We start from the raw sequence: 22981 nt of genomic DNA on the forward strand, positions 1-22981 counted from the left end.
ATTTTGAAGTTTGGATGGGAAAGAGGCTCTTAAAACTTGTGGAGGTGTTCCAGTTAGAATTTTCTACTCAAATTTTGTACTTCGCCCTTTTCAAAAATATATTGCCGTCATTTTAAAATGGGGTTCATTACTTGTGGGGCATGTATATGGCAGAGCTTCGGGACACAGAGATTGCATAAGACATGGGAGAAACTGAATCAACCCAGTAAGAAGTAGTCAGAAAAGGCACACGTTCTTCAGGAGGAACTGTTCATCAGGCCGAGAACGTCAGTGCAGGAACAGTTCGTCCACAGCTGTGTATATATGGCTGCAGTGCATAAACCCATCATTGCAAAGTCGAACACAATACAAATTTGACAGTTCAGTGGCGTAGAAACCGCAGGAACTCTGTTCACAGGGCACAGAGGGGTCACTCACAAAATGAAGTCAGTCACATTACAATGACCTCTCAGTCCTGATCTCAACCCAGCTGAATACCTGTGTGGGGTTTTGGACTGACAGGTTGAGCAGCACTTTCTACAGTCATCAGAACTCCCCATCCACATAAACCCATCAACAGATATACACATATTTTTTTTTAAATATAGGTTTTTGACTCCTTAAGTTTTGACCTTCTGTCCTCTGTTTTAGCCACTGAAAACTGCACTTTTTTAAATACAGGGGTTGGACAATGAAACTGAAACACCTGGTTTTAGACCACATTAATTTATTGTTCTGGTGGAAACAGGAGAGTTGAGGTGCACATTGAATTCTGCCGTGATTTGAGCAGCCGTGGTTTTTTTGGATACAATCCGGGTTAGCACCCAAACATTCCTCTTGAGTCCACAGTTAATCCTGTTGGATGTGGTTGGTCCTTCTTGGTGGTATGCTGACATTACCCTGGATACCGTGACTCTTGATACATCACAAAGACTTGCTGTCTTGGTCACAGATGCGCCAGCAAGACGTGCACCAACAATTTGTCCTCTTTTGAACTCTGGTATGTCACCCATATTGTTGTGTGCATTGCAATATTTTGCGCAAACCTGTGCTCTTACCCTGCTAATTGAACCTTCACACTCTTCACGCTCTTGCTGGTGCAATGTGCAATTAATGTTTATGAAGATTGGCCACCAGGCTGCTCCAATTTAGCATGAAACCACCCACACTAAAATAACAGGTGTTTCAGTTTCATTGTCCAACCCCTGTATGTACTGTGTATGATAATGACAAAACTGTGAAACGCAACTAACCAGACACCAGACAAATATTGGGTGTATAATGCAACAAAAACATGAACCTAGTTTTGGACACTTAGGTGTGAAAATGTCCTTAAAGATCTATTTGAGATGCAGTACATTGAACTCAGAAGTGCCAGAATAAAATACATTAGTCAAATTAGGTTTTGCCACTTCGAGAGATGTATTAATATTTCCGAGAGTGTTATTAAGATGGATTCACAATTATTTCGGTGTTATCCTCCGTCCTCGTTAATATCACTTGGGGGCCTGGTCCTGTCTCAGGCTAGCTTGTTGCCAAAGATGCATGACCCATTCAGCTTAGTTCAAGTCCCTATCTGGGGAAAACGCTTGAAAGGCTTCCCCAAAACCACATTTATATCACAATAACAGAATTGATTAAACGTAATTGGGTTTTAACAAATACAAATTATCCATTTTGTCCGCTCCTCCGGGGAACGCGGGCGCAGTAGATTTGTTTTACTTTAATCATTTTCGGAGCAGATCAGAACATTTTACCAGTTATCATTTGAATCAATTTCTCTGAATGCGAGTGTAACACAAACCCGATAACTATGTGTCTGGAATTATAATGCGCACTTCGCATTCAAATGGGACGGGGGGAGGAAGACAGTGAAAGAATCGGAGTGAACGGAGATGGAGAGATTAAAGGGAAAATCGATCTGAGGCATTGAGCGCAGTGTTGGGAGAAAGAGAGGAGAGAGAGAGAAAGAGAGAAGGGAGAGAGGGATGCAGGGCTGAACCGTCGGTTTTATTTGTTTTATTTTGCTTTTGTTTTGCTGCAGTGCAGGAATGAATATACTGTATATGATGGTATACGTGTTTTCATTATGCCTGATGGGATACGACTGAAACGATTGGGAGAATGCAGTATTAAAGAAGCCTTGTCTATAACAGCCAGTCATCTCAGTGAAAGAATCGGACACAAAGGTGCTGTATAGAAGGAATGAAGAACAGCGCTCAGGTTGGCCTTGAGCCATTTATTTATATTGGCTCAGATTGTGTGTTTTTTTTTTCATGGTTGTGTTCTTATAGTGTTCTAGCTGAGGCTGTAAACAGAGTACGTTTGAATGCTTTAATAAAAGAAAAATCTCAAAAGAGAATAATCTGGAACCTCAAAAGGGTCAGTTGTATTGGTGTTACTAGTTTTCCTTTTAGTATTTTCACTGCAGGATTCTATAGATCTATAGATCATATGTTTTATCTGCTTGCTGAAGAAGAAAAAGATTCATGAAAGCAAAAAAAAAAAATAAAAAATACCTTGGAAGCTGAATTAGGACACACTGTATGTTTTTTCTTGTGTCTTGTACTTTTTTTTATAACCAAAATCACACACACACAATTGTTTATTTAAAGGTGCACATCTGATTTCTCTATTCTGAAACATTTTAACATGTTCACTGAACATTCTAATTCAGTGTAAATTAGTGAAGCTACGTATCTTAAAGCTAAATATGTGGATGCAAATGTAAAGGTTTTTGGTGCATGTTTTGTTCATATCTAGACTTATGAACTGATATGTTTTTGAAACTCTTAAGTCTTAAGACCCCATTTTATATGACTGGTATCTGGATTGTATCTTAGCTGTGATGATCATTTGCTGGTGTTTTGGTTGTACTGGGAGAAATTTGGTTGTCAAATGCGTCTCTGAGAGATAAAGGTTTACACTGGTTTAATCTAATGGTTTAATCTAATGTGTCTCAAACACAGTCCCCTCCTGGTGTATTGGAACAGTAAGGACAATCCCTTTATTTATGCTGTAGACTGAAACCATTTGGGTTAGATATTAAAAGATGAATAATAAATAAACAGCTTTTATTTTCAGTTATTTACATCTGGATCTAAAATACAGTTCCAAAGATAACACCTTTTTCTGAACCCAACCATTTTTTCTTGTGAGCAAAAGTATTGCAACCTGTGACTGCCAGGTGTGTTCTGTTTGGTTTTATTCACTTTAATCTATATTAAGTTTAGTTTAATATTTTCTATACTTTTTCTCATAAGAAGGGTTAAGACAAAATGTAGTGTCTTCTGGCCTGTGTATCAGATCCTGATATAAATACCAGAAAATAAAAGCTGAAATGCTGATATTTTGTCTCATCTTCATCTTTTAATGTCAATTCCAAATGTTTTCAGTCTACAACAGAAATAACAGGATTAGCCTCATTGTTCCAATACTTTTAGAGAGGACTGTATATTTGGATAAAACCAAGCCACATAAAAATTACACATTGAAATCTAAACACACCCAAGAACCATTTAAAACAGATAGAGATCTGATTGCTCAAGCCACTTCAGGGTGTGGTCTGAGATGCAGTTGAGTACCATATTTTTTAGACAGTAAGGCACACCAGATTATAAGGCATATTAAACTAGTGAGGATTCCTATTTGAAATGAACAAGGATGGCGCCATATTTTCCATCTAAATCAGAAGGGGGGCATCTAAGTAAACAAAACTGTAATTCTTAAAAAAAACTGTTTTCTTTCAAAGTCAAACAAGCACTGAATGTTAATCTACATAGATTTATCTCCTGAAAACTGTTTATTTGGGTGAGTAAAGTGCTTCCGTTTATTTACAGTAAGCTTGGAACAGTGGTTAACAGTGCTATCCAGCCCCGACTAGCAGCGCTAGCCAGCCACGATTAGCAACGCTAGCCAGACACGATTAGCAGCGCTAGCCAGACACAGTTAGCACTAGTAAATGCCACTCGATAGCGGTAGACTGAGGAACCCTGTGGTCCGGTAAGCCAGGACACTTTCATTTAGCGGTTCATCCCCTGTTGCTTGTTTTTTTAACATGTTAAACACGCAGACTAGAGTCTGATATACTCACCTCTGAACAGTGGAAGAGCTAGCACTGCAGTTAGCAGCTGTTGCTAATGCTGCTGCACTCAGCCTCGGTGCTGGAGGAACTTCACAGAAACAACCTTAAACACTGTAATTCAGTGGAGTGGCTTTACTGCTACTAACAACCTGACTGGAAGAATTCATACATAAGTCATACCGGATTAATAAGGTGGACTGACGATTTTTGGGAAAATTAAGGATTTTAAGTGAGACTTATAGTCTGAAAAATACGGTAAATAATATAGCAGTGTAATGCATTGATCTGTCCAAGACACATTCAACCACCAAAACTCCTCCCTATACAAACCAAAACACCAGAGCTCAGAGATTTTACACATTTCACTACCAAGTCTAAATAGATGTGGTTAAAATCTTTCAGGAGACAACCCATGTACAATCACCTGAAGTGACCAGGTGTAAACGTGGCAATCGACCCTGTTTAGTAATTGGATAGTATCGGCTTACGCTTATGTGGCTTGTCCTTATCCAGATAAAATTCCATTTATCAAAATGCATGAAGTGACCAGGGGTCTAAACAGGGTCTGACACTTCAAAACTTTTCTAATGAAGGACATTTAGTTTTCCAATGATCTAGGTTTTGCTCTTTTGTCCATTTAGTCCGTTAGCCCACGTGCAACACCTGGTCATATTAGTCAAAACGCCTAAATTGAACCATAATTATTTGGACATAGTGAATCCTAGTTGAGTGAATCTAACCCCCTTCCCTGCTCCTGTGTGTCCTGGGTTCTGAGAACACGGAGTGCTTTTATTCTCAGCATATCACGGGCTTCATGTACAGTTTGAATCCATTAGTATCATGTGCTGAACTATTGCCAGAGAGCAAGGAGCAGCGGGGCCTTCCTTTAGCCCGGGCTTTTATTCCACCCACCAGCTCTTTAAACTGCATTTAGGTCTTATTTAGGCCGCTGTGGAGGAAGCTAAGCTGAATTTTACGGTTGCTTAGCGCCTTAGCAATCCTCTGGGGGTCACGTTCTGCGACTGTTGGAGAGAGTTGAGAATAAACTTAAATCGATATGGGGTCCTTGGTGAAATGCTGGGAGGCTAAAGGTTTGTGTGTGTGTGTGTGTGTGTGTTTTCTTTTTTTCATCTCTTTCTAACTCTCTCTTTCCCTCTCTCTCTCTCTCTCTCTCTCTCTCTCTTTCTCTCAACAGTTGGGGCTTCACTGTTTACACTCAAAAACAGCAATGGTAAGAGCAATTTATTTTGGCCTAATTGCACAGTCCCTCACAGAAGAGCAGCATTTATATGCTGTTCCTCTTTCATTCCTCGCTTTAATTTTTTCAGGCCTCGTACGTAAGAGGCGTTTGCTATTTTAATAAGCTGTAAAGTGGTGCATCAGTGTGGTAAGTTCAGTGTTGACCTTGTATTCCCCCTAATAAGGTATTTCTGCTGTGAAGGAAAAGACTCTCAGCTGGACTGGGTGATTTCCATTATCAGAAGCAAGGTGAGCTCACTTACACAGACACTGCGCGAATGCGTAATTAAAGCGCATTAACGGCGTTTCTGTGCCGATTACTCACAACACAAACAGGTGTTTTGTTCTTAGATTTCCTAATTACATATTTCCTTGGGTGAGAAATGTGTTTACTCACTTCAGCTCCGCGCAGGCTGGAATGAACGAGAACCTGCTGTTGTTTTAGCCAAGCATTTCCTTTCCTTTCCCAGCTAAAGGACGGTCGTGCGGGATGATGGTGTTGTGGATGGGTGGGGGGGGGGGGGGTGGTTAGTTATGTGAATAAGGGGAAAGTTTTTGAGGTCATTCTCTGCCAGCATAAATCACATTATCCGGAAAAGTCTTTTAGCAGAAATAAGGTCATGTAGACTGCCACAATCACACCGGCTCCATCACCCTCTTCTCTCAGCAGCTGAGTGCAGCTACAGACCAAAGGCCTGAGTCAGCTCACCGTGCATTAATAATAGAAACGGAGGGCACGCATTGGCGGGGAGGCTAGCAATGATTTAGACGTTGTCTGGATCCCCCCCTCTCCACCCCCTTTTCTTCTGCCCAAGTGCTTCCGCCTTATCTGCCTCCCTCAGGTCTCTTACTTTATTGTGAGCTTCTGTCCTTCTTTTCGTGGTTTTGTTCTGATCTGACGATACAGCTAAAAAAATAATAAGAAACTGATCTGCGGGATTTTCTGCACTAAATCATTTCTCTTTTCACGTGGACAGTTCTAGCCAGACACCGCCAGTCACGATCATTACCACTGTACACTGCACTGTGGGTGGTAATACTAGGCTTCTATGCCGTATTTCCAGTACACACCACATAACAGGGAACATTAAGATAACAGTTTGACAAGGAGGGTTAGCCTCTTCCCTCCTCTCTTCTTCTGCCCAAGTGCTTTCTTCTTATCTGCCTCCCTCAGGTCTCTTACTTGATTGTGAGCTTTTGTCCTTCTTCTGGTTTTGTTCCGATCTGGTGATACAGCTAAAAAAATAATAAAAGAAACGCTGCACTGATCTGCGTGATTTTCTGCACTAAATCACTTCTCTTTTCACATGGACAGTTCTAGCCAGACACCGCCAGTCACAGTCATTACCACTTTACACTGCACTGTCCACTGTGGGTGGTAATACCAGGCTTCTATGCTGTATTTCCAGTGCACACCACGTAACAGGGAACATTGAAATAGCTAGCCTCATTCTCCCTCTCTTCTTCTGCCCAAGTGCTTTCTTCTTATCTACTTCCCTCAGGTCTCTTACTTTATTGTGAGCTTTTGTCCTTCTTTTTGTGTTATTCTTTTTCCAATCTGACAATACAGCTCGAAAAATAATAAAAGAAACGCTGCTCTGATCTGTGGGAATTTGTACAGTAGGAGTGAAAATCACTTCTCATTTCACATTGACAGTTCTAGCCAGACATCGCCAGTCATGATCATCACCACTATCCACTGCACTGTCCACTGTAGGGTGGTAATTCTAGCCTTCTATGCTGTATTCCTAGTACTACACACACAACCAGAACACTGTGGATAGAGTGTCTCTGAAAGACCAAAGTTCTGAGTCAGCTTAGAATGCATTAATACTGAAATAGGGGAAATTGAGGGAACAGATTGAAAAAAGGCTAGTGATGATTTAGACACTCTCCACCCTCTTCCTCCCACCCCCTATTCTTCTGTCTTTTGTCCTTCTTTTTGTGGTTTTGTTCTGTGATATCACATGCGATACAGCTTAAAAGGTGAAGAGCCCTGAATAGTTTTATAGTGCTTCTCTTAAGTGTAGGCTGGTCTTCTGCTGAAGTGTGTGTGTATTAAAGAGAGAGAGAGAGAGAGAGAACGAGCCAGACAGACACAGAGAGAGAGACAGAGATAAATGTGTTTGAAGATTTTTCGGCACTTTTATAAGCATGTTGCCGTGAATCTTTCTTGTGTAGGCTGTGACTACTGGAGACAACCCAGCAAGTAGACTAATTGATACCCTCAGACTGAAGCACTTTCGCATTCTTCCCCTATCTTTTTAACCACCACTCTCTGAGGCGTGGTTTCCATAGAAACTGCCGAGGAACAATGCAGAGGTAAAGGTACAGGTAGATGAGCCCTTTCTGCTGCTAAAACAGGGACATATATGCCGGGAACGGGATCAGAGGCCAGCGAGTCGCAGGAAAAGTACAAGCTGTCTTAGCGAGGGAAAAAGAGGGCGTTCCACTCACCCAGGTACTGGTGCGAAGTGTTCCAGCACATTTGTTCCTACATCATTAAGGTCTTAAAGTTGTTGTTTTTTGTGTGTGTGCTAGAACTGAGATAGAAGTTCTGCTGTGTGGATAAGTGTAGTGTTTGTGAAAATGTGCTTGTTCAAGCATTTTCTCTACGTTTTATTGATGTGGAACACTTTGCTCGTGCTGTTTCTCTTGCAGTTTGACACTAAGAGCTTTTAGTGTATTCTCTCCTCTAAAATAACTCATTCATAAAAGGCTTTATATTTAGCCAGCGGGTTATAAAGAGGACAAAATAAGGAAAGAAAAAACAAGTGGCCCACCTCCATATACTATATACACATATATATGCTTTACTATATCCTCCTGAGACCTAAGACTTTAGCATGGTGTTCATTTTTAATTTCTCTTAGCTTTTTGGTAGGACATAAGAAGTATAGAAACTAAAGTTTGTCTTTGTACAGGAAGTCATTTATGCAAAAAAGGGGACAGTAGTTTAACATTTAAAAATGATCCTTACCTTTTTACAGTAAGCAAATAAGCTAGTTTAAAACATAAAATTCGATAAAAATTTGATCAGGATGGGGATTCGATGGAGATTTCCACCATCTTGTTTTCATTCATTTGAGCATAATGTTGTCATGTGACCACTCGATGGTACGGGAAGCATCTCGATATAAGGCCAAAGGGCCAAAAAAAAAACATATACAGATGATAAACACAATAGAGTGGTGAGTAGCAGTGAGTAGCGTCTCTGCCCAAGTAACAACACTAAAATGCATATCAACATGTCATGTGACCTTCCATCTGCACCTGCTATCAGTCCTCATTTGAGCTCCAACTCAACTAATAATTCACGTTGCCTTGCTTTTAGTACCTCTCTCACAAGATAACACCTCACAACTTACACTGGTGTGGGTGTTGCCAAAGCCAAAGGTGTAGTTTAAAGCTTGAGGTAACACTTCACGGTCAGTTTACATACTGCTGTCCCATGACTTCTGGCATGTGAGTGTATTGGGTTGATTTTTAAAGTATAACTATTTATTTTCATTGAAGCATTTTCAGCACATATCAATGTACAGTCTGTTGTTTTTGGTTGAATAAATAAATAGAAATGCAAATAAAATATTAGTTACAAAACCTTATTAAAAACTTTATGATAAAGGCAGGTCAGAACTTTTGCTCGTTCAGCTGACATTTGATGGGTAGTTTTAAAGAGAAATGTTACTTGATTAACTGCCCAAACAAGCTCAGTGAAACCTGATATTTCAACATCACCACATTTCTCCTAAAAGCTGCACCCTGCAGATTGCCCTGGTTACAGACAGTTACATTACTGATACTGAAAATTGCATTTGCCAGCTGACAAAATCTGTCTGTGAGTCACAGAATTCACAGAGCGATCCTCCTACTTAAAAAACACTGTCAAGGTTCCTTAAGTAGCTTACCTCCAATTCGCACTGCAAAATAGATAAAATATCTTGTCCATGCCTTTCCAGCCTCAACACCAGCAGATGACATGGCTCTCAAAACCATCACTGACCATCAGTAAATTTTACATTTCATTAGAAAAATCAAGTGAGCAGAGTCTGGAGGAAAAGTGGAGAAAAACACAGTCCAAACTGCTTGAGGTCTAGTGTGAAGTTTAAACAATCAATTATGGTTTGGAGAGACATGTCATCTGCTGGTGTTGATCCACTGTGTTTTATATCAAGTCTAAAGTCAGTGCAGTGTTTTCTCGAAAAATCTTACAGCACTTCATGCCTCCCTCTGCTGACAACTTTTATGGAGATGCGGATTTCCTTTTCCAGCAGGACTCGGCACACTGCCCACATTGAGATATACTGATTTTTGGGTTTTCAGTGGCTGTAAGTCATAATCATCAACAATAAAAAAAGAAAAGAAACATTTAAAATAAATCACTCTGTGTGTGATACATTTGGATAATAGATGAGTTTCACATTTTGAACTGAATTCCTGAAATAAAGTAACTTTCCAATGATATTCTAATTTTTGAGATGCACAGCTCTGGAAAAAATAGAGACCACTTCAGTTTCTGAATCAGTGTTTCTGATTTTGCTATTTATTGGTAGTTTTTAAAGTTTGAGTAAAATTTACATTATTGCTTTATTCTATAAACTACAGACAACATTTCTCTGAAATTTTTATTTGCAGAAAATGAGAAATTACTGAAAAAAAAAAAGCAGAGCTTTCAGACCTCAAATAATGCAAAGAAATCAAGTTCATATTCATACAGTTTTAAGAGTTCAGAAATCAATATTTGGTGGAATAACCCTGGTTTTTAATGCATCATGCATGCATCATGGCATGTTCTCCTCCACCAGTCTTACACACTGCTTTTGGATAACTTTATGCCACTCCTGGTGCAAAAATTCAAGCAGTTCAGTTTGGTTTGATGGCTTGTGATCATCCATCTTCCTCTTGATTATATTCCAGAGGTTTTCAATTTGGTAAAATCAAAGAAACTCTTTTTTTTTTTTTTCAAGAGCTGTATATTGGTCTTTTTTCTACGCCAATATCGGGAAGTTCAAGTGTCGGGAATACATCTTAGAAGGCATTACCACTTACAGTAAATGGTGATGATTGTGACTGGCAGCCTCTGGCTAGCATTGCCAGTGTGAACAGACAACTGAATTTGGCAGAAATCACATTCGCTTTAAATGCAGATATCTCAGACACGTCAGTGCAGCGTTCTTTAGCTTTTATGGGATATGGCAAAAGTCATGGAACACAAGTTTTCAAAATGTTTAAAATGCATTTACTCTCCAGGGCAGCCATTAATACATTCAATGCGTTACTAAATACACAATCACAAGGCTTCTTTTGTATTTCATATGGCCTTTGTATATTCCTTTTTTGTGTATATTAATTTATTTGGTTTCTTTTATTCTGCTCCAGCATAACCTTGCTTTTATTTATTCATATAGCATGGAGGAGACTTATGGCCTACATGCAAAGAGAAGAGCAAGCTTTCAGTTCAACTTAGCGGCGCGGCGCACGGTTCTGCTCTCCGAGGGTCAGCGAACACAAGAAGAAGACAAAGCAAGGAGGTCAACATCAAAGCACTTTCCACATCAAAACTCCTTTTAAAATAGCATTATCCGCTTGGCTGTGGAGTTTATATTTCCTGTCTTATGCACTTTAGTTTGAGAAAGTACAGATGTGGTGCTCACATAATGACCACTTATACAAGTGTTCCCTGCTAAGTATCGATTCCATATATAGCAACGTAACATGACAATGATCACGAATGCTTGTTCTCTATTGTCATCCACAGGACAACAGGATGCTTCCCGTGAATGCCACTTCCAAGAACTCGGCGACCTCCGAGAACTCAGCGGAGGCTGATAATAAGCATAAGTCTGCGGCTCTGGAGAGCCTTTTAAAGCTTAAAGACCAAAAAGGGGATTTGAAATTAGGACACAAAAGAGCCACCAGTGGAGGAAACTGTCCCCCTGTCCCGAGCGACAGAACGACCTCTGATGGACCACCTCAAATTCCGCGTAGGCCGTCGCATCCAGACGTGGATATTCCCAGCAAACTTCAACCAAAGAAACCTGCGTTTGGATTTGCTGCAGCACAGATGCCACAGAACCTTCTCAACGAACTGAGCTCTGTTCTCAACCAAACAGGGCGTGCTGCCAAAGAGAGCTGAAAAAAAGAAAGAAAGAAATTCTACTTTTCTAGGTTATACTTTTACAAAACTAGAAATATGTCAAGGCAGACAAGGCAGAATGACTCAGGTAGAGCAAATAAAGCTGTAAAAAAAAAAGAAATATTTATTTCCTGCATGTTTTGGATGACTAAAACCAAAGCATTACCCGGTGACTTCAATCAACTCCAAAAGAACATAATCAGCAGCATCAGTCTATCTAGCTGTTCTATAGAGGTGCATTGCTGGATGTTGTGATGACAGAAGAAGAAAGTGAATTAAGAGACTCATAACTCCTAATAAAATAGATGTTTTGGTAACACTTTATAATAACTTTCATTAATATACCATTAATTACTTATTAATTACTGTTATTTTCCACATTTTAGAAACTAAAAAGTGGCTATCACATATTTGTAAATACTAATGAACGCATTGGCAACATGAACTGCAATTGATAAACCTTCGCCTAGTTTTAAAATTCGCATTTACTAGCGATGCATTAATGTTCAAATACTGATGAGCTAATGATTTGCTAACATGTTTAATATGAATAGGAGGAATAATATAAATGTGTTAGCATTTGATAATATTCAAATTCTGATGAACTACTGCTTTGTTCACATCTACTGATGATTAGTTAAAAATATATTAGTGAAAGTTGTTATAAAGTGTTGCCGATGTTTTTAGATGCCTCAAAATGACATAATATGGTAAGCAGTAACAGTAGCAAGTTGATCATGAAGGCCCAATCCCATTTCACCCCTTGGCCCTACCAATTACCACTACCCTTTATCTTCCAATTGGAACAGAGTAAGAGGGGGAAGGGGTGAAATCCTACCCTCAAGAATTGGGAAACCCTTCAAGCACCTGATACGTCATCAGGAGCGCTCAGTAAAGTTCAGCAACCTAGCTGCTGCTGCTGCTTATGTAGTTAACTTTAGGGCGTATTTTATGGTATGTCTTCAGAACGGGGGCAAGTGGGGCAGAAATGATTTATTATTGTCCATTTTAATTCCTCTGTGATGAGGAACTGAAATTAGCTCTGATTTGTGTTTATTTAAATTTATTTTTCCATTTCACCTTAAATGCTGCAGCTTCTGATATCTGTTGCCCTGTTTAAGGTGGAACAGAGAAGTTAGCTAGCTAAATAGCTACTGAGACAAACTACTAGCAATCTTTTGTTATGGTTGTTATAAAGAATTCGGCCATAAAACATTGAAACTACACATTAAACTATGGTAATATAGTGAAAATTGTCACTTTTAACAAGTAAAATGCTTAAATTTGTGGTTTTCTTTGGTCGCTTGTTCCGCTTGTTCATCTTACCAGTGATTCTCATACCCCACTGTTTGAAGTGTGCATCTGCAAAATCTCCATTTAAAGGGCTAACAAGTCCTATCCCTTCCCCTAACCTAGCCCTCCAGCCTTACAAGAATCAGGAAATAGGTAATTATAATTATAATAGGTAGGCCAAGGGGTGAAATGGGATTGGGCCGAAGTGTCCCGGCATGGGATATCTTAGGAATGTCCACTCTTGTGTAAGTTGTGAGGTGTTATCTTCTGAGTGAGGTAGAACACTGGACAGCATGTGTGAATTATCGACAGGAATTCAAATGAAGCCTGGTTGTTGGTGCCAGATGGATGGAACATTCCGGTTCTAAAGTTTTGCATGCATCTAACATTCCTCATAGCAAAGAGGGCAAAGCACTGAGTGGGTGGTGATGATCGTGACTGTTTGCATTAAAAAGTTCCAGGCTGATGCAGCCAGACAAACGCATTCAGTGCAGGAGGCCCCACATGCAGGCTCTGTTGCTTCCGTTGGACGTGGCAACAAGTCATGGAACACGATACAGTACGACAGTGCGAGACAAAAGTTGCAGGACACCCTTTTATTACAGAAACAAAATATGACTGCATTTATGATGGTGGCCATGTTCCAGATATAGTCTAAAATATATGCCCCCTTTCTCATTACCGTATTTTTTGCACTATAAGGTGCACTAGATTATAAGGTGCACTTTGAATAAACGTCTACTTTTTTATACATAAAGTGCATTATGCAACACTAGTAAGGCACATGGGTGTCTCCATGTTTCCCTTTTATTTTAGCAGGTCTCGCCACTGGGTGGCAAAGTTAAGTAAACAAAATTGTAATTCTTAAACAAGAATACACAGATTTCTCTCCTGAAAACTTTTTATTTGGGTGAGTCAAGCACTTCTGTTCATTAACAGTTTAAAGCTAAGATTTCCAGTTTTCTACTAAGTGTGTGCATTAGCAGCTAACCGCTAGCGCTAGCAGTGGTTAGGGACTAATGCCAGCCAACAGCACTAAAATGAGGAAACTTGAGTGTCCCTGAAAGCTAGGGAGATTTTAGCTAGCGGTTCGTCCCATGTAGCTTGTTTTAACACAATAAACACAGGCTTCAGTCTGATATACTCGCCTCTGAATGGCGAAAGAGCTAGTGCTTAGCCATAAGGTTAGTGGCGAATGCTAATGCTGCTCCAGCAGTGCTAGCCAGGGTTAGCAGCAGGCTACAGGCCGATAGTACTCGATTCTGAACAGCGAAAGAGCTAGCGCTTAGTACAGTTACCAGGTAATGCTGTTACTGCTGGAAAACTAAACTGAAACTCCTGTATAATGCTGTACTTAAGTGGAGTGGCTCTTACTGCTTCTACTGCTTTAGGTTGACTGGTAAAATTCATACATAAGGTGCACCGGATTATAAGGTGCACTGATGATTTATGGGAAAATTTAAAGAATTTTAAGTGGCCTTATAGTGCAAAAAATATGGTATATGCTAGAGTACTCAAACATGTTATTTTCTCTTTTTCATTTCTGACATAAAAGGGTATTCCGTGACTTTTGACTTTTGATTCTGTAGTTTCTGTCCCTTGCCATTTGGCATATCCTTGTATTCCATAGTAAAATGTTCTTGTTTTTAAGAGTCTTGTGTCATTACAAAAACACACAGTATTACCTACAGACGAGTCATTGCCTCTTTTTTTTAGTCCTGTGCTATGCAAATGTGAGGCAACTGTTTACATAATCTTATGGCAGATGTTCGGAGCTTAATTTCCCTGCATAAATTGGGGTGTAGTTGAGGTCAGTTCAGACACTACTTTGATAATCATAAACCACTGACCGGTTCAGAGTTTGTTTTATAATTAGTGCATCTAGAAATTTTACAATCTAAGCGGCGTTTTATCAGAAATGTGCAAAATCTTGTTTAAAGCCACTCTCACCATCAGGAGAAGTATTTCCTATTATACTGTTACAATAAGCAGAATTCCAAGTCACCCAAGACCATTTAATAATAAATACACTTCTGAGAGGGTAGGCATGGGCTTTTGCTGCCCAGTTTACTTTAAATATTTATCAGCAGCATTTTTATGTAGATGAAGCATCACTTAGATGCTGCCTGCATTTTGTATTCTTTTCAAATATTCTAATCCTGCACTTAAGGATGTTGTCAAAACCTGTAATGTATTGTAAGACTCTGTGAGATTGTATAAATAAATGAAGCTAAACGTTTGTCTTCCTGTTTTTTTTTTATTGTTCATGACTATGATATCACTTCAGGCTCATACTATAACATTGTCTTTCCTCATTATTTCAAATAGTATGCTTTTACTCTGTTCACTTTGCACTTTTGTGCAGTGTTTTCACACCTATATTTCACTTGTTCTGATCCAAATCAGTTAAAAAGTTGTAAACTTGGATTTGAAAACAAACCAAACCAGAAGGATGTTTTACTGGCCAAACATATCTAGGGGAGGAGCAAGGAGGTAAATACAGGAAGAAGGTCCTCTGTTCTAGATTAGTTAAAGGAGAAATATGGTGTAAAATGTACTTTTGGTGTAGTAAAACATGATAAAAAGTACTTACCTTTAATGAACAGCACACCTCTATTCTCCCACAGCGTTCTGAGATCCAGAATTTTAACAGTTTGTCCAAACACCCTTCAGACTGGGAGACACCCAAAGTCGCTCCACATGTTATTGGTAAAATCCGGAGAGCTCTGACATTTAAAACAAGGCATTAAAAACTTAAAGAAAGTGCACAAGAAGCTCCAGCTCCATGCGCCGCCATCATTGTACTGATAATGTTGTAGACATATGTGACACTCCGCATATCGTAGCAGCTGGCACCAGGAGGAAGCCTATGCAGATTTTATGTTTATATGTCTGTCATTATCAGTTCAGTGATGGTGATGCTCGGAGCTAAAGCTAGCATTATAGGATGTAAACAGTGTTTTTAATAAGCTTTTTGTGCATTTTTAAGTTAATTAATTAATTCCTTGTTTTAAATGTCAGGGCTCTCCGTATTCTAGCAAGAAGGTGTGGAGCTACTTTGAGTCTGGATAACGGTGGAAAAAGTGATTTATCAGAGCAAAATATGCCCCATATTACCCAGTCTGAAAGGTGTTTTATTACACCAAAAGTCCATTTTACATCTCCTTTAAGTGAATTTGTTGTGACAAAATGGCTGGAAGTTTTGTTCACAAAGTTTTTTTTTTATTACTTCTATGGTTATTTAAATTATTGAGGGTTTAGGGAATTTAGATTAGTGAATGTAAACTGTAATCTCACAGTTTAAAAACATTTTTCATATTTGTAAAAGTCTTAGGTTATAATCCAGCTTATGTTTGGTATAAGAATAAACACACAAACACCAACATCAAAATACACTGAATAATGGTAACTGACTCTCATAGCCTACAACACAGAGGCAGCCTGGCAGCTAAACAGTATATAAAAGTAGATGAAAATGAAAATTTCACTGTATAACATGAACATAAATGAATGTCAATACTTTTTATGCCTTTGAAAAAGATGCCTAAATTCAAAATATTCACATTCACATTGCATGCCCGCAGATACGTGTCGGATTAGGAGAAGGTCTGCAAATCTGATTCTGTGTGCTTCAGCATCACAATAATATAACTTGATAATGTGAACGTAGCCGAAGTTTACTCCTTTTGTTTTGATCCTAAGCATCCTTTAGTGATCCTATAAAGTTTTTATGAATGTTACCCCTGTAGCCTCCTTACCTGAATTATGTCTTTTGGCTTTATTCTGTGTTCTTGTCTGCTTGCGTAACAATAGCTAGCAGATTGCAGATAGGAGGCATGCACAGAAGCGTTATTCTTAGCCTCAGTATACAGCCCTCCATCAGTCAGACGGAGGGTTCGTGTGACACACCTGTGCTTTTTCCCTCGTTAGTTTCTTTTGTTCTAATTAATTAGCGTGGTTATAAATGACAACCAAGAGACTCTGACACCTCGAGCAGAGCCAGATGTCAAGATTTTCAAAGCAAAGAGAAATGTGTCACTTTTGCACCCTTGTCACTCAACTATGGGCGCCTGTGGAAGAAAGACTGCGTATAAGAACGTAGGAACGTGAACAGGTGGGTGTGCGGGGACAGTATACATGTATGTACATGTGAGCAATGTGAGTGTGAGGAAGAGAGTCTGTGTATTTGCACATGTGAACGGTGTGTGTGTGTGCGCGGTTGCTGCCTATTAACACTCGACTCCTTTGCTGCATGCAGTTTTGCATATGCTGTATCTATTTCCCTCCTTTCAAGGTTACCATATGGCAGGAGTTAAGTAAGTGAGGGAGCGCTGATATAAATAAGGGTGTTACACACCCCACACTGACTTTGGTACTCTGAGGAAGGTTGTGACAGTAGCTCAGTGAGATACCTGGCGTTGAACATGTATAGTGTATGTGTGTGAACATGTATGCATATACCCTGAAGATGATGCTTCACATGCGTAGCATGTGGAATGTGAAAACCCATTAGAACTGCTAATGATACTGTGCAGTAAAGGTATCAAATGTAAAGCAGGAAGCTAAAGACCCCAACAATCCAGAAAAGAAAAGAGTAGCAGGAGACCCCTAATGCTCAAATTTTCCATCAGCATCAGGCCGGACAAGTGGGCGGAAATTAACTAAAATAAAAAAAAAAGTAAAGAAAATAATTAGTTATGCTTGGAGTTATGAGGTACAGATAATGTGAACATTACAGCAGATCTGACTACAGTAAAAGAGTCAGTATAAGAACTAAAAGAAGAGAGCCAGAAGGGAACATAGACACAAAAACTTTGGCGTCACATCAATGTTAAAATGTAAAAAAAATAACCTGCATGTTTTTACAGTTTTTGTGCGTATATTCATTTCTTCAAAATTGAAACTCACGAGCAAAAAAAAAAAAAAGCTTTATTTTTCTCCTTCTCTGGTGTTTTTTTTTTTTTCCCTCTCAAAGTCACAGTTCTCCTCGTGCGCCATGCAAACTACCTGCAGCGACTCTTTTTGCTCGAATGAGGTTTTTGCACTGGAGTATAGATATGGGATAGATATGTTTTGACAGTTTGGGGGTGGGTTCAGGGTCACCTCCCTCAGCGAATGCTATTGGCCGATATCTCCAGGGTTTGTGACGTACCACCTACTACCAATGAAGTTTGAGAGCGCTAGTTTGTTCAGTGTGCGCTCGAGTCCCTTTTTTTTGCTTGCAAGTTTCACATTTGCGGTCGCAATCAGTACATTTACACAAAGGTAAAATTTTTTCACCTGGTATTTTTGCACCCTCGACTTTTGACATTGATGTGACGCCATAAAAAGCACCCTAAAACACTCCACCATCCATAAACCTAAGCGATTATCTGCATGCTACATGATGACAGCACCTGAAGGTGATGCTTTAAATGTGTAGAATGGGAAGTGAGAGAACCTATTAGAATGATATCAAATTTAAAGCATTTAGTAAAAAATGTGCCTCTTTTGCCTATGCCGTGCTTTTGTATCCCAATTAAAAGCAGAAGTTGTCAGAATTATACTTAAAACATAAAAATACTGTGTGTACATTTGTGTATTTCAGTGTATTAGGTAAAATAAATAATACTGATAGTAATCATGTTGGTTAACAGTAATAAAAGAAAGAAGAGCAGCAGTTACAGTCCAGGTAAACATAGTAGGTAATGGAAGCAGCTAGCTGAAGACCACAACAATCCAGAAAACAGAGTAGCAGAAGACCCTGATGCTTAAATTTTCCATTAGTGTCAGGCCGGACAAGGGGGCAGTCTATTAACTTGAGAAAAGATGCAGATAATTAGTTATGCTTGAAGTTATAAAGTAAATAAAATATAAATATGAAAATATAGCACACCTGACTATAACAGTCTAACTAAAAAGGGAGAGAGCCAGAAGGTAACATAGACATGAGAGCACCCTAAAACACTCCATGAACATAATACAAAGTGATTATCTGCATGATGCAAGATGACCACACCAACATCTCAGTATACCACAGTTCACTATGTACAAGAGTTTCAGGCAGAAATACAAATTTTAGGACATTAAAAGTAAATCTACAGATTTGTCAAGTTAAATTGTTAATAGCTGGCCAGTTCAATGAGGATTATGGCATTTATTAGGGGTGTACAATATGGACAAACAATGCAATGCATTGCAATAATGCTGTTGGATATTACGATATTGACGTAAAACACAATAAATTCCGATTTTTCATTAGTTTTATTAAAGGTTTTTCATCCTCTGATGTAGCCTGCACTTCATTTATCACACTCTGCCTCACTCTGCCTCCAGCTTTTACACATGAGCACAGTCTGCATCATAAACAGCTCCCTCTCTAACTGCACGCAGGTAATGCAATTTGAGTTTGCTGTTATTCACTGTGTTACCTTAACTTTTCTAGTTAGTTTTATTGTTAAATCTGATATTGCTATAATGATAAAAATATTTTGTATACTATTTACATATTCCAGCAGTTTCATAGACTCACAGAGCAAAGCAAACCAATACTGCTCTAACCAAACCGAGCCTTCAAAAAACATCACCTCAGAAAACTCAATTAAAAAAAGAAAGATGGAGCCGGTATGATTCAAACATTTGCTCATAAAAGATGCAGCGCGTCTCTGAAAGCTATTATTACTGCAAGTCTTCTGTTGGATCAAGCACAGGCCAGTTCACCCTTATTTTGGATTGCAGAAAACGACAGGGCTCAGGCACCCGGGCCACTGAGTAAATGACACGTCTTGTGAACTCATCATTTATTGATGGCCCTCAGCTGACTCTGCACATATTGGATAAGTCTACTGAATTAACTGTAAATAAAGCGAGCTTGTTTTCTAATCAAAGAGATGGGAAAGGGCTTACCGGGAAGCTTTGGGGATTAAAGATTGTAAACGTTGAAACCAAATGAGTAATAAAACCTTTATAAGCTTGTTTTACTATGATATTATATATAATAGTTGTTGTCTAATGCACTATATACATGGTATGGGCAAAATATTGGGACAAAAATGAACTCTGTACTATATTTGAAGTAATTTCTGTAAGGATTTGATTGCATTGAGCAACAAGAGTGCTAGTAAGGGGGCTTTTATACACTTTTAGGCTCACACAGTTTTTTATACAGTTTTTAGCACTGTAACAATAACATTCTTTATTTTTGAATTAGTGAGTAGTGTTGATATACTGCTGGAAAGGCTTCAAGTGGTCCAGCAGGCTAAGCGCTGCCACTATGATCAGGAGATCACTGGTTCAAATCCCGTTCATGCAGCTTGCTATCAGCACGATAGGTCTTGCTCTCTCTGGATAGGTAGATGGCACTCTCTCCTCATATCACTCCAAAGGGTGATGTCGATCAGCACAAGGCATCTGTGAGCTGATGTATCAGAACCGAGTCGCTGCGCTTTCCTTCGAGCGCATTGTAATGCTGCATCAGCAGCAGTTCAAAATGAGGCAGTGGCTGACTTCACATGTGTTGGAGGAGGCTTGTGCTAGTCTTAACCCTCCTGGTGTTGGGGCATCACTAGTGATAAAGGGGGGGGGGGGGGGGTAAGTCCAATAAAGGCTAGGGTTAGCTTCTAGCCTAGTATGAATATAACCTCACCTTCAGTCTAAACTGCAGTTATACATGTAGCCTGGTTTGTATAGGGATCTGTTTTCTGGTAATTATCACTGTTAATATTAAAGGTTTCTTGAGGCACTCTTAGGCATTCTTCAATTTGAAATTTGGAGAACGTGGAGGAACCCTTTTGTGCTTTAAAGATTAAAGAAAGAGTTTTCAAAAGAAAATTTAAGTTCCTTAACATTTCTTGAATGTTCCTCAAAGCACCTTAACTGGTTCCTTTACGATTTTAAATTGAAGAATTCTAAAAAATCCTCGAGAAACTTATCACAATAACAGGCAGGGATTTTTGTCCATTATCTGTTGGATATTTCATGTCTATATCTGGAGGATTTCTATTCAAGCATTATTTAAAAAAATAGGTTTCATGTGTGATAGGAAATGTTACTGAACTAAGCCTAATTGTAATTGTAATAGAAAAAAAGAAATAAACATTTAACAATGAAATAACTCACCATGTAATGTCAATATATAATGAATAAAAATCATAAAATTGGCACTTTTCTGAACTTTTTAAAAACATTTTTAAAATCGATTTTTTTTTCCTATATACAACTCAAACATTTAATTTCCTCCAAACCTTTAATTTCATTACTGTTTCTAGTTTTTATGTCTATGATAAAAAAAAGGTTTTTTTTTTATAATCTACACTTTTGGCTTGTATATGGGCCAAGGCCTGTTAAGAGGTTATATTTTATACATTATATATTCTGCATAATAATAATAATAATAATAATAATAATAATAATAATAATAATAATAATAATAATAATAATCTGCATATTCTACATAATTATATATGTATAATCCTGGCCTAGATTGTGTCAGTTGAATTTTTTTTTCATGGTGCAACTTTAGTTGTCAAAATGCTTTTAGTAATTTTACTTTCTAAGACTAGGTTTATGTAAACTGTGGGTGAATAAGTATAATATAGCCAAAATGTTGTCTAACATTGAGATTTTATAGCTTGTTTTATAGCTCTGTTTTATTTCTTGATTATGCATGATTTTTTTTATAAAAGAGGACTCAAACAGTGTTTAAAGATCATTGTATGTTTGTTCCCTGTGCTCTAACTCTCACTATTCAACTAAGCAAACAAAAAAATACAGTTTTTCAGTCAAGGGCGCCTTTAAATCGTGATCAGCCACCCACCACTCCACGTCTGGCTGTGTGAACTGTTTACTGCATCTTCTGCAGGAAAAACAAGCAGCTCTTCACTGAAAGAACAAAAAGATTATTATTGTTATGTTGAGCGTCTTTGAAGCACCGGAATCAATTTTTTTTTTTTTTTTTTTACGCTCAGAGACTTTATAGACATTTTAACAGCAATAGGAATAATATTAATGACCTCGCTGTTAACATTGTCAGTTATTATGGAAGCAGAATTGAGGCGATGTAAGAAAGAAAGGAACTCATCTACATACTCAGTGCATTGGAACTCTTTAGAATGAGCGTTCTGCTTTAAACATCATAAAATTTGAATATCAATTGGTTCACCCCCAACAGCTTCAGAAGCATTTTACTAGTAGAGCTGATGAAGGACTTTGGTCCGAAACATTCTTTTTGTGACAAGTAACTTAAAAAACTTCCTAAAATATCCATTTCCACACCTTTTCTTTCACTCATTCTCATATACAGCTCTGCAAAAAAATTAACCACTTAAAAATTTGTTTCTTTGACTTTTTTCCAAATTGAAAAATATATAGAATATAATCAAGAGGAAGATGGATGATCACAAACCATCAAATCAAGCTGAACTGCTTGAATGTTTGCACTAGGAGTGGCCCAAAAGCAGTGTGTACGACTGGTGGAGAAGAACATGCCGAGATGCATGAAAACTGTGATTAAAAACCAGGGTTATTCCACCAAATATTGATTTCTTTACTCTTACCATTTTATGAACTTGTTTTCTTTGCATTATTTGAGGTCTGAAAGCTCTGCATCTGTATGGTTATTTCAGTCATTTTTCTTTCCGCAAATAAATGCTCTAAATGACTATACTTTTATTTGTAATTTGGGAGAAATGTTGTTTGTAGTTTATACAATAAAACATTTACCTATAAATAGCAAAATCAGATAAACTGATTCAGAAACTGAAGTGGTCTCTTACATTTTTTTCAGAGCTGTATATACTGTCTTTGATTCTGATTTTGGGCAAAAAATTATAATATTTATTATGTTTTCAGAGAAATTTTCTACTATACTGCATCAGGCCATAAATCAATGCAAAAGAACTACAATCGTAAAGAAACACTGACCAGATTTGTAGATTTGTTTTTGGAGGGGACTTAATCTCAGCACAGTAGCGATGCTGTTGTGGTGCAGTGGCATGTTATTGGGTGTATATATGAGGCACAGTAACATTGCTTGGATTTTTTTTTGCAGGGATACATTGTGTGCATACACAGTGTGCAGTATTGTTTTCGTAACATGCCAAAGTTCTTTTTTTTTTCCTTTCCTTTTTCCTAATCACACTTTCGGTCAGGCCACATTACTCCCTGTGTGTGTATATATATGTGTGTGTGTGTGTGTGTATAGGTGTGTGTGTGTGTGTGTTTTTCCTGCAACACAACTCCATCTTTTCCAGACTGGACTGTCGCTCTTGATG

The 22981-nt window shown here is 38.4% G+C and overlaps 1 protein-coding gene across 1 annotated transcript in view; it reads left to right on the forward strand.

Annotated features, from left to right (window-relative positions):
* Positions 1–14970, forward strand: part of arap2 (ArfGAP with RhoGAP domain, ankyrin repeat and PH domain 2) — a 168159-nt gene extending 153189 nt beyond the window's left edge. The window contains exons 30-33 of the mRNA XM_022678436.2: positions 5259–5294; positions 5488–5551; positions 10711–10833; positions 11061–14970. Of these exons, the coding sequence (XP_022534157.2) occupies positions 5259–5294; positions 5488–5551; positions 10711–10833; positions 11061–11438 (601 nt within the window). The 3' untranslated portion in view covers positions 11439–14970. The remainder of the gene's footprint in view (positions 1–5258; positions 5295–5487; positions 5552–10710; positions 10834–11060) is intronic.
* Positions 14971–22981: the final 8011 nt, after the last annotated feature.

Source organism: Astyanax mexicanus, chromosome 8 (assembly GCF_023375975.1).
Source record: "Astyanax mexicanus isolate ESR-SI-001 chromosome 8, AstMex3_surface, whole genome shotgun sequence".
NCBI classification, from domain to species: Eukaryota; Metazoa; Chordata; class Actinopteri; order Characiformes; family Acestrorhamphidae; genus Astyanax; species Astyanax mexicanus.